Raw genomic sequence first — 16,380 nt, 5'->3', positions numbered from 1 at the left:
TGCTGTGAGACTGTTATGGTGGTGAACCCCTGATCTCTCCTGGTCCTGATGATGTTGTATCTGTTGTACAGGACGATGCTGTGAGACTGTTATGGTAGTGAACCCCTGATCTCTCCTGGTCCTGATGTTGTTGTATCTGTTGTACAGGACGATGCTGTGAGACTGTTATGGTAGTGAACCCCTGATCTCTCCTGGTCCTGATGTTGTTGTATCTGTTGTACAGGAGGATGCTGTGAGACTGTTATGGTAGTGAACCCCTGATCTCTCCTGGTCCTGATGTGGTTGTGTGTGTTGTACAGGACGATGCTGTGAGACTGTTATGGTAGTGAACCCCTGATCTCTCCTGGTCCTGATGTGGTTGTGTGTGTTGTACAGGAGGATGCTGTGAGACTGTTATGGTGGTGAACCCCTGATCTCTCCTGGTCCTGATGTTGTTGTATCTGTTGTACAGGAGGATGCTGTGAGACTGTTATGGTGGTGAACCCCTGATCTCTCCTGGTCCTGATGTGGTTGTGTGTGTTGTACAGGACGATGCTGTGAGACTGTTATGGAGGTGAACCCCTGATCTCTCCTGGTCCTGATGTTGTTGTGTGTGTTGTACAGGATGATGCTGTGAGACTGTTATGGTAGTGAACCCCTGATCTCTCCTGGTCCTGATGTTGTTGTGTGTGTTGTACAGGACGATGCTGTGAGACTGTTATGGTTGTGAACCCCTGATCTCTCCTGGTCCTGATGTTGTTGTATCTGTTGTACAGGATGATGCTGTGAGACTGTTATGGTGGTGAACCCCTGATCTCTCCTGGTCCTGATGTGGTTGTGTGTGTTGTACAGGACGATGCTGTGAGACTGTTATGGTTGTGAACCCCTGATCTCTCCTGGTCCTGATGTTGTTGTATCTGTTGTACAGGATGATGCTGTGAGACTGTTATGGTGGTGAACCCCTGATCTCTCCTGGTCCTGATGTGGTTGTGTGTGTTGTACAGGATGATGCTGTGAGACTGTTATGGTGGTGAACCCCTGATCTCTCCTGGTCCTGATGTGGTTGTGTGTGTTGTACAGGACGATGCTGTGAGACTGTTATGGTTGTGAACCCCTGATCTCTCCTGGTCCTGATGTTGTTGTATCTGTTGTACAGGATGATGCTGTGAGACTGTTATGGTGGTGAACCCCTGATCTCTCCTGGTCCTGATGTTGTTGTATCTGTTGTACAGGACGATGCTGTGAGACTGTTATGGTAGTGAACCCCTGATCTCTCCTGGTCCTGATGTGGTTGTGTGTGTTGTACAGGATGATGCTGTGAGACTGTTATGGTGGTGAACCCCTGATCTCTCCTGGTCCTGATGTGGTTGTATCTGTTGTACAGGACGATGCTGTGAGACTGTTATGGTGGTGAACCCCTGATCTCTCCTGGTCCTGATGTTGTTGTATCTGTTGTACAGGACAATGCTGTGAGACTGTTATGGTAGTGAACCCCTGATCTCTCCTGGTCCTGATGTGGTTGTGTGTGTTGTACAGGATGATGCTGTGAGACTGTTATGGTGGTGAACCCCTGATCTCTCCTGGTCCTGATGATGTTGTATCTGTTGTACAGGACGATGCTGTGAGACTGTTATGGTAGTGAACCCCTGATCTCTCCTGGTCCTGATGTTGTTGTATCTGTTGTACAGGACGATGCTGTGAGACTGTTATGGTGGTGAACCCCTGATCTCTCCTGGTCCTGATGTGGTTGTATCTGTTGTACAGGACGATGCTGTGAGACTGTTATGGTGGTGAACCCCTGATCTCTCCTGGTCCTGATGTGGTTGTGTGTGTTGTACAGGATGATGCTGTGAGACTGTTATGGTGGTGAACCCCTGATCTCTCCTGGTCCTGATGTTGTTGTATCTGTTGTACAGGATGATGCTGTGAGACTGTTATGGTAGTGAACCCCTGATCTCTCCTGGTCCTGATGTTGTTGTATCTGTTGTACAGGACGATGCTGTGAGACTGTTATGGTAGTGAACCCCTGATCTCTCCTGGTCCTGATGTTGTTGTATCTGTTGTACAGGACGATGCTGTGAGACTGTTATGGTGGTGAACCCCTGATCTCTCCTGGTCCTGATGTTGTTGTATCTGTTGTACAGGAGGATGCTGTGAGACTGTTATGGTGGTGAACCCCTGATCTCTCCTGGTCCTGATGTGGTTGTGTGTGTTGTACAGGATGATGCTGTGAGACTGTTATGGTGGTGAACCCCTGATCTCTCCTGGTCCTGATGTTGTTGTATCTGTTGTACAGGATGATGCTGTGAGACTGTTATGGTAGTGAACCCCTGATCTCTCCTGGTCCTGATGTTGTTGTATCTGTTGTACAGGACGATGCTGTGAGACTGTTATGGTAGTGAACCCCTGATCTCTCCTGGTCCTGATGTGGTTGTGTGTGTTGTACAGGACGATGCTGTGAGACTGTTATGGTAGTGAACCCCTGATCTCTCCTGGTCCTGATGTTGTTGTATCTGTTGTACAGGACGATGCTGTGAGACTGTTATGGTAGTGAACCCCTGATCTCTCCTGGTCCTGATGATGTTGTATCTGTTGTACAGGACGATGCTGTGAGACTGTTATGGTGGTGAACCCCTGATCTCTCCTGGTCCTGATGTTGTTGTATCTGTTGTACAGGACGATGCTGTGAGACTGTTATGGTAGTGAACCCCTGATCTCTCCTGGTCCTGATGTTGTTGTATCTGTTGTACAGGACGATGCTGTGAGACTGTTATGGTAGTGAACCCCTGATCTCTCCTGGTCCTGATGTTGTTGTATCTGTTGTACAGGACGATGCTGTGAGACTGTTATGGTGGTGAACCCCTGATCTCTCCTGGTCCTGATGTTGTTGTATCTGTTGTACAGGAGGATGCTGTGAGACTGTTATGGTGGTGAACCCCTGATCTCTCCTGGTCCTGATGTGGTTGTGTGTGTTGTACAGGATGATGCTGTGAGACTGTTATGGTGGTGAACCCCTGATCTCTCCTGGTCCTGATGTTGTTGTATCTGTTGTACAGGATGATGCTGTGAGACTGTTATGGTAGTGAACCCCTGATCTCTCCTGGTCCTGATGTTGTTGTATCTGTTGTACAGGACGATGCTGTGAGACTGTTATGGTGGTGAACCCCTGATCTCTCCTGGTCCTGATGTTGTTGTATCTGTTGTACAGGACGATGCTGTGAGACTGTTATGGTAGTGAACCCCTGATCTCTCCTGGTCCTGATGATGTTGTATCTGTTGTACAGGACGATGCTGTGAGACTGTTATGGTGGTGAACCCCTGATCTCTCCTGGTCCTGATGTTGTTGTATCTGTTGTACAGGACGATGCTGTGAGACTGTTATGGTAGTGAACCCCTGATCTCTCCTGGTCCTGATGATGTTGTATCTGTTGTACAGGACGATGCTGTGAGACTGTTATGGTGGTGAACCCCTGATCTCTCCTGGTCCTGATGTTGTTGTATCTGTTGTACAGGATGATGCTGTGAGACTGTTATGGTAGTGAACCCCTGATCTCTCCTGGTCCTGATGATGTTGTATCTGTTGTACAGGACGATGCTGTGAGACTGTTATGGTGGTGAACCCCTGATCTCTCCTGGTCCTGATGTTGTTGTATCTGTTGTACAGGACGATGCTGTGAGACTGTTATGGTAGTGAACCCCTGATCTCTCCTGGTCCTGATGTGGTTGTGTGTGTTGTACAGGATGATGCTGTGAGACTGTTATGGTGGTGAACCCCTGATCTCTCCTGGTCCTGATGTGGTTGTATCTGTTGTACAGGATGATGCTGTGAGACTGTTATGGTAGTGAACCCCTGATCTCTCCTGGTCCTGATGTTGTTGTATCTGTTGTACAGGACGATGCTGTGAGACTGTTATGGTAGTGAACCCCTGATCTCTCCTGGTCCTGATGTTGTTGTATCTGTTGTACAGGATGATGCTGTGAGACTGTTATGGTTGTGAACCCCTGATCTCTCCTGGTCCTGATGTTGTTGTATCTGTTGTACAGGACGATGCTGTGAGACTGTTATGGTGGTGAACCCCTGATCTCTCCTGGTCCTGATGTGGTTGTGTGTGTTGTACAGGATGATGCTGTGAGACTGTTATGGTTGTGAACCCCTGATCTCTCCTGGTCCTGATGTTGTTGTATCTGTTGTACAGGACGATGCTGTGAGACTGTTATGGTGGTGAACCCCTGATCTCTCCTGGTCCTGATGTTGTTGTGTGTGTTGTACAGGACGATGCTGTGAGACTGTTATGGTGGTGAACCCCTGATCTCTCCTGGTCCTGATGTTGTTGTATCTGTTGTACAGGACGATGCTGTGAGAGAGCGTGGACCGGAGCTGTGAGAGCGTGTACGACTGAGCGATGGGCGGGGCATCTCCCCGGAGCAGGGACATCGAGAGGAGGGCGTGGTACGTGAGGCCGGAGGACTTCACCCCTCCGTCTCCTGACTCCGCCCCCTTGTCGCGGTGGTGTATCAGGGACTTGTGTGGGATGGTGTGTGCCGGAATCACCTGGTTTCTGGTGCTGTTCGCCGTGTTCGTGGTGATGTTCGTCATGCTGCTGCCCGTCCGGAGCGCCCTCTACAGTCTGATCAACGCCACCGTGTTCAACGGCCTCGCCGCGCTGGCGCTGGCCTCGCACTGCCGCGCCATGTGCACCGACCCCGTGAGTGTCTCACTGGATTTATTGGGAACACCTGTCAGCCACGATGTAATGGTATACAAGTACTAACTGTAGCATTTAATGTTCTAACATCTTATGAGGTGTTATAAAAGTGAAGCGAGAATAAAATACAAAAGAATAAATCATAATAGAATAAAATAGAATTAACAGAATAAAATTGAATAAAAAATAATAAACAGAGTAGAATAGAATAAGATAGAATATAATAAAATAGAACAAATCAGAATAGAACAAATTAGAATAAATCATTATAGAATAAAATAAAAATAAATCAGAATAGAATAAAATAGAATAAATCAGAATAGAATAAAATAGAATAAATCAGAATAGAATAAAATAGAATGGAATAAATCAAAATAGAATAAATCAGAATAGAATAAAATAGAATGGAATAAATCAAAATAGAATAAACAGAATAGAATATAATAAACAGAATAAAATAAATTAGAAAAAGAATAGAATAAAATGGAATACAATAATCAGAATAAAATAAAATAGAATATAATAAACAGAACAGAATAAAATGGAATATAATAATCAGAATAGAATAGAATAAAACATAATCAACAAAATAGAATAAATCAAAGTAGAATAAAACAATAGAGTAAAAAAGAATAGAATAAAATATAATAAACAGAATAGAATAAAATAGAATTAACAGAATGAAACTGAATAAAAATAATAAACAGAGTAGAATAGAATAAGAGAACAAATCAGAATAGAATAAAATAGAATATCATGAACAGAATGGAATAAAATAGAATAAAAAAGAATAAAATTAACAGAATAGAATAAAATAGAATAGAATAAACAATTAAATTGTATAAAATGGAATAAATAAACAGAATAGAATAAACTAGAATAGAATAAACAGAATAGAAAATAATAAATCTAATTAGAATAAACCAAAATAAAATGGAACAAAATGAAATATAATAAACAGAACAGAATAGAATAGAAAATAATAAATCAGAATAGAATAAACAGAATCGAATAGAATAAAATACATTGAAATGGAATATAATAAACAAAATAGAATGAATCAGAATAGAATAAACAGAATAGAATAAACAGAATAGAGTAGAACAATCAGGAGAGAATAAATCAGAATATAATAAACAGAATAGAATAAAATAGAATAAATCAGAATATAATAAACAGAATAGAATGAAATAGAATAGAATAATATATAATAGAGTAAAATAGAATATAGTGAAGTAGAATAAAACAGAATAGAATAAATCAGAATAGAATAAAATAGAATTAGTCAGAATAGAGTAAATCAGAATAGAATAGAAATAAAAAAAGAATAAAATTGATTAAAATAAATCAGAAAAGAATAAAATAAAATAAATTAGATTAGAACAAAATAGAATAAATCAAAATAGAATACAATAAATTAAAATAAAATGGAATAGAATAAAATAGCAAACAATTCGTTTCACTACTAGAAGCTGCAACACAAGCGGTGAAACTGTCGAAGAGGAAACAGAACGTGATGCACTGATATCATGAACAGTGATAGAACATCCATAACAAACCTACAATTCATTACGATTCAGGAACCCAGTCTGATCCCGCTCTTGTCCAGAATAAGGTCTCGGTTCTGCCCCCTAGTGGAGATCTTATGTCCTGCTCACTTCATTCCCCTCACTGTTGTGTGGTTTTAGGGCGCGGTGCCGAAGGGAAACGCCACTAAGGAGTACATCGAGAGTCTCCAGCTGAAACCAGGTCAGGTCGTCTACAAGTGTCCTAAATGCTGCAGCATCAAACCAGACCGAGCTCATCACTGCAGGTAACACACACACACACATACACACACACGTACACACAAAGGCTGCAAGTTCAAGCCCTACCACTACTAAGTTACCACTGTTGGGCCCCTGAGCAAGGCCCTTAAGCCTCAATTGCTTAAATCGTCTTTGATCATAAATGTAAATGCAAATCTTTTGATCTTAACTTTGTGGCAACAGCAACATGGTGCATGTGTCGTAGGAAACAAACCCAGATCTCCACCTAGTGCAGAAGCCTGAGGGTTAGGGCACAGTGTGTGATTTGAAACGCAGCCATTGGAGAGACTGGTAAGATGCACCGTGCCCTACTTTCACAGAGAAACTGACAGTGTGTGTGTGTGTGTGTGTGTGTGTGTGTGTGTGTGTGTGTGTGTGTGTGTGTGTGTTTCCTCCTGCGCAGTGTGTGTAAGCGCTGTATCAGGAAGATGGACCACCACTGTCCCTGGGTGAACAACTGTGTGGGTGAAAACAACCAGAAGTACTTTGTGCTCTTCACCGTAAGTGCACATTCCCAACATCTGCTCACGTCACTGGTGTTTTAAATGTGTAGTGTATCACATAGCCAGGCACTGATGCTAGAGGTAGCATGATGCTAACCTACAGCGGACTCAGAAAAGTATTCAGACCCTTGATTTGAGCCCCGCCTTCAATAATACAGCTGCAAGTCTTCTTAAATAAATCTGGATTTAGGCACTTTATCCCATTTGTCATGTCAAATTAAATGCTGAGTTTCTGGATTTAGGCACTTTATCCCATTTGTCATGTCAAATTAAATGCTGAGTTTCTGGATTTAAGCAGTTTATCCCATTTGTCATGTCAAATTAAATGCTGAGTGTCTGGATTTAGGCAGTTTATCCCATTTGTCATGTCAAATTAAATGCTGAGTGTCTGGATTTAGGCAGTTTATCCCATTTGTCATGTCAAATTAAATGTTGAGTGTCTGGATTTGGGCAGTTTATCCCATTTGTCATGTCAAATTAAATGCTGAGTGTCTGGATTTAGGCAGTTTATCCCATTTGTCATGTCAAATTAAATGCTGAGTGTCTGGATTTAGGCAGTTTATCCCATTTGTCATGTCAAATTAAATGTTGAGTGTCTGGATTTAGGCAGTTTATCCCATTTGTCATGTCAAATTAAATGCTGAGTGTCTGGATTTAGGCAGTTTATCCCATTTGTCATGTCAAATTAAATGCCGTGTCTGGATTTAGGCAGTTTATCCCATTTGTCATGTCAAATTAAATGCTGAGTTTCTGGATTTAAGCAGTTTATCCCATTTGTCATGTCAAATTAAATGCTGAGTGTCTGGATTTAGGCAGTTTATCCCATTTGTCATGTCAAATTAAATGTTGAGTGTCTGGATTTACGCAGTTTATCCCATTTTTCATGTGAAATTAAATGTTGAGTGTCTGGATTTACGCAGTTTATCCCATTTGTCATGTCAAATTAAATGCTGAGTTTCTGGATTTAAGCAGTTTATCCCATTTGTCATGTCAAATTAAATGCTGAGTGTCTGGATTTAGGCAGTTTATCCCATTTGTCATGTGAAATTAAATGTTGAGTGTCTGGATTTACGCAGTTTATCCCATTTTTCATGTGAAATTAAATGCTGAGTGTCTGGATTTAGGCAGTTTATCCCATTTGTCATGTCAAATTAAATGCTGAGTGTCTGGATTTAGGCAGTTTATCCCATTTGTCATGTCAAATTAAATGCCGTGTCTGGATTTAAGCAGTTTATCCCATTTGTCATGTCAAATTAAATGCTGAGTTTCTGGATTTAAGCAGTTTATCCCATTTGTCATGTCAAATTAAATGCTGAGTGTCTGGATTTAGGCAGTTTATCCCATTTGTCATGTCAAATTAAATGTTGAGTGTCTGGATTTACGCAGTTTATCCCATTTTTCATGTGAAATTAAATGTTGAGTGTCTGGATTTACGCAGTTTATCCCATTTTTCATGTGAAATTAAATGTTGAGTGTCTGGATTTAGGCAGTTTATCCCATTTGTCATGTCAAATTAAATGCTGAGTGTCTGGATTTAGGCAGTTTATCCCATTTGTCATGTCAAATTAAATGTTGAGTGTCTGGATTTAGGCAGTTTATCCCATTTGTCATGTCAAATTAAATGCTGAGTGTCTGGATTTAGGCAGTTTATCCCATTTGTCATGTCAAATTAAATGCCGTGTCTGGATTTAGGCAGTTTATCCCATTTGTCATGTCAAATTAAATGCTGAGTGTCTGGATTTAGGCAGTTTATCCCATTTGTCATGTCAAATTAAATGCTGAGTGAGTGGATTTAGGCAGTTTATCCCATTTGTCATGTCAAATTAAATGCTGAGTGAGTGGATTTAGGCAGTTTATCCCATTTGTCATGTCAAATTAAATGTTGAGTGTCTGGATTTAGGCAGTTTATCCCATTTGTCATGTCAAATTTAATGTTGAGTGTCTGGATTTAGGCAGTTTATCCCATTTGTCATGTCAAATTTAATGTTGAGTGTCTGGATTTAGGCAGTTTATCCCATTTGTCATGTCAAATTAAATGCTGAGTGTCTGGATTTAGGCAGTTTATCCCATTTGTCATGTAAAATTAAATGTTGAGTGTCTGGATTAACGCAGTTCATCCCATTTGTCATGTCAAATTAATTGTTGAGTGTCTGGATTTAGGCAGTTTATCCCATTTGTCATGTCAAATTTAATGTTGAGTGTCTGGATTTAGGCAGTTTATCCCATTTGTCATGTCAAATTAAATGCTGAGTGTCTGGATTTAGGCAGTTTATCCCATTTGTCATGTCAAATTAAATGCTGAGTGTCTGGATTTAGGCAGTTTATCCCATTTGTCATGTAAAATTAAATGTTGAGTGTCTGGATTTAGGCAGTTTATCCCATTTATCATGTCAAATTAAATGTTGAGTGTCTGGATTTAGGCAGTTTATCCCATTTGTCATGTCAAATTAAATGCTGAGTGAGTGGATTTAGGCAGTTTATCCCATTTGTCATGTCAAATTAAATGTTGAGTGTCTGGATTTAGGCAGTTTATCCCATTTTTCATGTCAAATTAAATGTTGAGTGTCTGGATTTAGGCTGTTTATCCCATTTTTCATGTCAAATTAAATGTTGAGTGTCTGGATTTAGGCAGTTTATCCCATTTGTCATGTCAAATTAAATGCTGAGTGTCTGGATTTAGGCAGTGTATCCCATTTGTCATGTCAAATTAAATGCCGTGTCTGGATTTAGGCAGTTTATCCCATTTGTCATGTCAAATTAAATGCTGAGTGTCTGGATTTACGCAGTTTATCCCATTTGTCATGTCAAATTAATTGTTGAGTGTCTGGATTTAGGCAGTTTATCCCATTTGTCATGTCAAATTAAATGCTGAGTGTCTGGATTTAGGCAGTTTATCCCATTTGTCATGTCAAATTAAATGTTGAGTGTCTGGATTAACGCAGTTCATCCCATTTGTCATGTAAAATTAAATGCTGAGTGTCTGGATTTAGGCAGTTTATCCCATTTATCATGTCAAATTAAATGTTGAGTGTCTGGATTTAGGCAGTTTATCCCATTTGTCATGTCAAATTAAATGCTGAGTGAGTGGATTTAGGCAGTTTATCCCATTTGTCATGTAAAATTAAATGTTGAGTGTCTGGATTTAGGCAGTTTATCCCATTTGTCATGTCAAATTTAATGTTGAGTGTCTATTTAGGCAGTTTATCCCATTTGTCATGTCAAATTTAATGTTGAGTGTCTGGATTTAGGCAGTTTATCCCATTTGTCATGTCAAATTAAATGCTGAGTGTCTGGATTTAGGCAGTTTATCCCATTTGTCATGTCAAATTAATTGTTGAGTGTCTGGATTTAGGCAGTTTATCCCATTTGTCATGTCAAATTAAATGCTGAGTGTCTGGATTTAGGCAGTTTATCCCATTTGTCATGTCAAATTAAATGTTGAGTGTCTGGATTAACGCAGTTCATCCCATTTGTCATGTAAATTTAAATGCTGAGTGTCTGGATTTAGGCAGTTTATCCCATTTATCATGTCAAATTAAATGTTGAGTGTCTGGATTTAGGCAGTTTATCCCATTTGTCATGTCAAATTAAATGCTGAGTGAGTGGATTTAGGCAGTTTATCCCATTTGTCATGTCAAATTAAATGTTGAGTGTCTGGATTTAGGCAGTTTATCCCATTTTTCATGTCAAATTAAATGTTGAGTGTCTGGATTTAGGCTGTTTATCCCATTTTTCATGTCAAATTAAATGTTGAGTGTCTGGATTTAGGCAGTTTATCCCATTTGTCATGTCAAATTAAATGCTGAGTGTCTGGATTTAGGCAGTGTATCCCATTTGTCATGTCAAATTAAATGCCGTGTCTGGATTTAGGCAGTTTATCCCATTTGTCATGTCAAATTAAATGCTGAGTGTCTGGATTTAGGCAGTGTATCCCATTTGTCATGTCAAATTAAATGCCGTGTCTGGATTTACGCAGTTTATCCCATTTGTCATGTCAAATTAAGTGCTGAGTGTCTGGATTTAGGCAGTTTATCCCATTTGTCATGTCAAATTAAATGTTGAGTGTCTGGATTTAGGCAGTTTATCCCATTTGTCATGTCAAATTTAATGTTGAGTGTCTGGATTTAGGCAGTTTATCCCATTTGTCATGTCAAATTAAATGCTGAGTGAGTGGATTTAGGCAGTTTATTCCATTTGTCATGTCAAATTAATTGTTGAGTGTCTGGATTTAGGCAGTTTATCCCATTTGTCATGTCAAATTAAATGCTGAGTGTCTGGATTTAGGCAGTTTATCCCATTTGTCATGTCAAATTGAATGTTGAGTGTCTGGATTTAGGCAGTTTATCCCATTTGTCATGTTAAATTAAATGTTGAGTGTCTGGATTTAGGCAGTTTATCCCATTTGTCATGTCAGATTAAATGTTGAGTGTCTGGATTTATGCAGTTTATCCCATTTGTCATGTCAAATTAAATGTTGAGTGTCTGGATTTAGGCAGTTTATCCCATTTGTCATGTCAAATTGAATGTTGAGTGTCTGGATTTAGGCAGTTTATCCCATTTGTCATGGTAAATTGAATGTTGAGTGTCTGGATTTAGGCAGTTTATCCCATTTGTCATGTCAGATTAAATGTTGAGTGTCTGGATTTAGGCAGTTTATCCCATTTGTCATGTAAAATTAAATGCTGAGTGTCTGGATTTAGGCAGTTTATCCCATTTGTCATGTAAAATTAAATGTTGAGTGTCTGGATTTAGGCAGTTTATCCCATTTGTCATGTCAAATTAAATGTTGAGTGTCTGGATTTAGGCAGTTTATCCCATTTGTCATGTAAAATTAAATGTTGAGTGTCTGGATTTAGGCAGTTTATCCCATTTGTCATGTCAAATTAAATGCTGAGTGTCTGGATTTAGGCAGTTTATCCCATTTGTCATGTCAAATTAAATGCTGAGTTTCTGGATTTAGGCAGTTTATCCCATTTGTCATGTCAAATTAAATGTTGAGTGTCTGGATTTAGGCAGTTTATCCCATTTGTCATGTCAAATTAAATGCTGAGTGAGTGGATTTAGGCAGTTTATCCCATTTGTCATGTCAAATTAAATGTTGAGTGTCTGGATTAACGCAGTTCATCCCATTTGTCATGTCAAATTAAATGCTGAGTGTCTGGATTTAGGCAGTTTATCCCATTTGTCATGTCAAATTAAATGTTGAGTGTCTGGATTAACGCAGTTCATCCCATTTGTCATGTCAAATTAAATGCTGAGTGTCTGGATTTAGGCAGTTTATCCCATTTGTCATGTCAAATTAAATGCTGAGTGTCTGGATTTAGGCAGTTTATCCCATTTGTCATGTCAAATTAAATGCCGTGTCTGGATTTAAGCAGTTTATCCCATTTGTCATGTCAAATTAAATGCTGAGTTTCTGGATTTAAGCAGTTTATCCCATTTGTCATGTCAAATTAAATGCTGAGTGTCTGGATTTAGGCAGTTTATCCCATTTGTCATGTCAAATTAAATGTTGAGTGTCTGGATTTACGCAGTTTATCCCATTTTTCATGTGAAATTAAATGTTGAGTGTCTGGATTTACGCAGTTTATCCCATTTTTCATGTGAAATTAAATGTTGAGTGTCTGGATTTAGGCAGTTTATCCCATTTGTCATGTCAAATTAAATGCTGAGTGTCTGGATTTAGGCAGTTTATCCCATTTGTCATGTCAAATTAAATGTTGAGTGTCTGGATTTAGGCAGTTTATCCCATTTGTCATGTCAAATTAAATGCTGAGTGTCTGGATTTAGGCAGTTTATCCCATTTGTCATGTCAAATTAAATGCCGTGTCTGGATTTAGGCAGTTTATCCCATTTGTCATGTCAAATTAAATGCTGAGTGTCTGGATTTAGGCAGTTTATCCCATTTGTCATGTCAAATTAAATGCTGAGTGAGTGGATTTAGGCAGTTTATCCCATTTGTCATGTCAAATTAAATGCTGAGTGAGTGGATTTAGGCAGTTTATCCCATTTGTCATGTCAAATTAAATGTTGAGTGTCTGGATTTAGGCAGTTTATCCCATTTGTCATGTCAAATTTAATGTTGAGTGTCTGGATTTAGGCAGTTTATCCCATTTGTCATGTCAAATTTAATGTTGAGTGTCTGGATTTAGGCAGTTTATCCCATTTGTCATGTCAAATTAAATGCTGAGTGTCTGGATTTAGGCAGTTTATCCCATTTGTCATGTAAAATTAAATGTTGAGTGTCTGGATTAACGCAGTTCATCCCATTTGTCATGTCAAATTAATTGTTGAGTGTCTGGATTTAGGCAGTTTATCCCATTTGTCATGTCAAATTTAATGTTGAGTGTCTGGATTTAGGCAGTTTATCCCATTTGTCATGTCAAATTAAATGCTGAGTGTCTGGATTTAGGCAGTTTATCCCATTTGTCATGTCAAATTAAATGCTGAGTGTCTGGATTTAGGCAGTTTATCCCATTTGTCATGTAAAATTAAATGTTGAGTGTCTGGATTTAGGCAGTTTATCCCATTTGTCATGTCAAATTAATTGTTGAGTGTCTGGATTTAGGCAGTTTATCCCATTTGTCATGTCAAATTAAATGCTGAGTGTCTGGATTTAGGCAGTTTATCCCATTTGTCATGTCAAATTAAATGTTGAGTGTCTGGATTTAGGCAGTTTATCCCATTTGTCATGTCAAATTAAATGCTGAGTGTCTGGATTTAGGCAGTGTATCCCATTTGTCATGTCAAATTAAATGCCGTGTCTGGATTTAGGCAGTTTATCCCATTTGTCATGTCAAATTAAATGTTGAGTGTCTGGATTAACGCAGTTCATCCCATTTGTCATGTAAAATTAAATGCTGAGTGTCTGGATTTAGGCAGTTTATCCCATTTATCATGTCAAATTAAATGTTGAGTGTCTGGATTTAGGCAGTTTATCCCATTTGTCATGTCAAATTAAATGCTGAGTGAGTGGATTTAGGCAGTTTATCCCATTTGTCATGTAAAATTAAATGTTGAGTGTCTGGATTTAGGCAGTTTATCCCATTTGTCATGTCAAATTTAATGTTGAGTGTCTGGATTTAGGCTGTTTATCCCATTTTTCATGTCAAATTAAATGTTGAGTGTCTGGATTTAGGCAGTTTATCCCATTTGTCATGTCAAATTAAATGCTGAGTGAGTGGATTTAGGCAGTTTATTCCATTTGTCATGTCAAATTAATTGTTGAGTGTCTGGATTTAGGCAGTTTATCCCATTTGTCATGTCAAATTAAATGCTGAGTGTCTGGATTTAGGCAGTTTATCCCATTTGTCATGTCAAATTGAATGTTGAGTGTCTGGATTTAGGCAGTTTATCCCATTTGTCATGTTAAATTAAATGTTGAGTGTCTGGATTTAGGCAGTTTATCCCATTTGTCATGTCAGATTAAATGTTGAGTGTCTGGATTTATGCAGTTTATCCCATTTGTCATGTCAAATTAAATGTTGAGTGTCTGGATTTAGGCAGTTTATCCCATTTGTCATGTCAAATTGAATGTTGAGTGTCTGGATTTAGGCAGTTTATCCCATTTGTCATGGTAAATTGAATGTTGAGTGTCTGGATTTATGCAGTTTATCCCATTTGTCATGTCAGATTAAATGTTGAGTGTCTGGATTTAGGCAGTTTATCCCATTTGTCATGTCAAATTAAATGTTGAGTGTCTGGATTTAGGCAGTTTATCCCATTTGTCATGTAAAATTAAATGTTGAGTGTCTGGATTTAGGCAGTTTATCCCATTTGTCATGTCAAATTAAATGCTGAGTGTCTGGATTTAGGCAGTTTATCCCATTTGTCATGTCAAATTAAATGCTGAGTTTCTGGATTTAGGCAGTTTATCCCATTTGTCATGTCAAATTAAATGTTGAGTGTCTGGATTTAGGCAGTTTATCCCATTTGTCATGTCAAATTAAATGCTGAGTGAGTGGATTTAGGCAGTTTATCCCATTTGTCATGTCAAATTAAATGCTGAGTGTCTGGATTTAGGCAGTTTATCCCATTTGTCATGTCAAATTAAATGTTGAGTGTCTGGATTAACGCAGTTCATCCCATTTGTCATGTCAAATTAAATGCTGAGTGTCTGGATTTAGGCAGTTTATCCCATTTATCATGTCAAATTAAATGTTGAGTGTCTGGATTTAGGCAGTTTATCCCATTTGTCATGTCAAATTAAATGCTGAGTGAGTGGATTTAGGCAGTTTATCCCATTTGTCATGTCAAATTAAATGTTGAGTGTCTGGATTTAGGCAGTTTATCCCATTTATCATGTCAAATTATATGTTGAGTGTCTGAATTTAGGCAGTTTATCCAATTTTTCATGTCAAATTAAATGCTGAGTGTCTGGATTTAGGCAGTTTATCCCATTTGTCATGTCAAATTAAATGTTGAGTGTCTGGATTTAGGCAGTTTATCCCATTTGTCATGTCAAATTAAATGCCGTGTCTGGATTTAGGCAGTTTATCCCATTTGTCATGTTAAATTAAATGTTGAGTGTCTGGATTTAGGCAGTTTATCCCATTTGTCATGGTAAATTGAATGTTGAGTGTCTGGATTTAGGCAGTTTATCCCATTTGTCATGTCAGATTAAATGTTGAGTGTCTGGATTTAGGCAGTTTATCCCATTTGTCATGTCAAATTGAATGTTGAGTGTCTGGATTTAGGCAGTTTATCCCATTTGTCATGGTAAATTGAATGTTGAGTGTCTGGATTTAGGCAGTTTATCCCATTTGTCATGTCAGATTAAATGTTGAGTGTCTGGATTTAGGCAGTTTATCCCATTTGTCATGTAAAATTAAATGCTGAGTGTCTGGATTTAGGCAGTTTATCCCATTTGTCATGTAAAATTAAATGTTGAGTGTCTGGATTTAGGCAGTTTATCCCATTTGTCATGTCAAATTAAATGTTGAGTGTCTGGATTTAGGCAGTTTATCCCATTTGTCATGTAAAATTAAATGTTGAGTGTCTGGATTTAGGCAGTTTATCCCATTTGTCATGTCAAATTAAATGCTGAGTGTCTGGATTTAGGCAGTTTATCCCATTTGTCATGTCAAATTAAATGTTGAGTGTCTGGATTAACGCAGTTCATCCCATTTGTCATGTAAAATTAAATGTTGAGTGTCTGGATTTAGGCAGTTTATCCCATTTGTCATGTCAAATTAAATGCTGAGTGTCTGGATTTAGGCAGTTTATCCCATTTATCATGTCAAATTAAATGTTGAGTGTCTGGATTTAGGCAGTTTATCCCATTTGTCATGTCAAATTAAATGCTGAGTGAGTGGATTTAGGCAGTTTATCCCATTTGTCATGTCAAATTAAATGTTGAGTGTCTGGATTTAGGCAGTTTATCCC

At 38.7% G+C, this 16,380-nt stretch overlaps 2 protein-coding genes across 2 annotated transcripts in view; one reads left to right on the top strand and one right to left on the bottom strand.

Annotated features, from left to right (window-relative positions):
* The window catches only part of ehmt2 (euchromatic histone-lysine N-methyltransferase 2), an 80,528-nt gene extending 75,919 nt beyond the window's left edge, over positions 1-4,609 (bottom strand). Inside the window, exon 1 of the mRNA XM_063015686.1 lies at positions 4,532-4,609. Coding sequence (XP_062871756.1) covers positions 4,532-4,576 — 45 coding nt within the window. The 5' untranslated portion in view covers positions 4,577-4,609. The remainder of the gene's footprint in view (positions 1-4,531) is intronic.
* The window catches only part of LOC134333721 (palmitoyltransferase ZDHHC3-like), a 74,487-nt gene that overhangs the window by 36,097 nt on the left and 22,010 nt on the right, over positions 1-16,380 (top strand). The window contains exons 2-4 of the mRNA XM_063015888.1: positions 4,328-4,685; positions 6,374-6,498; positions 6,897-6,993. Of these exons, the coding sequence (XP_062871958.1) occupies positions 4,383-4,685; positions 6,374-6,498; positions 6,897-6,993 (525 nt within the window). The 5' untranslated portion in view covers positions 4,328-4,382. The remainder of the gene's footprint in view (positions 1-4,327; positions 4,686-6,373; positions 6,499-6,896; positions 6,994-16,380) is intronic.

The sequence above is a fragment of the Trichomycterus rosablanca genome, chromosome 1, assembly GCF_030014385.1.
Source record: "Trichomycterus rosablanca isolate fTriRos1 chromosome 1, fTriRos1.hap1, whole genome shotgun sequence".
Taxonomy (NCBI): Eukaryota; Metazoa; Chordata; class Actinopteri; order Siluriformes; family Trichomycteridae; genus Trichomycterus; species Trichomycterus rosablanca.
The sequence above is the reverse complement of the archived record's forward strand: the minus strand, read 5'-3'. Positions and strand labels throughout refer to the sequence as shown.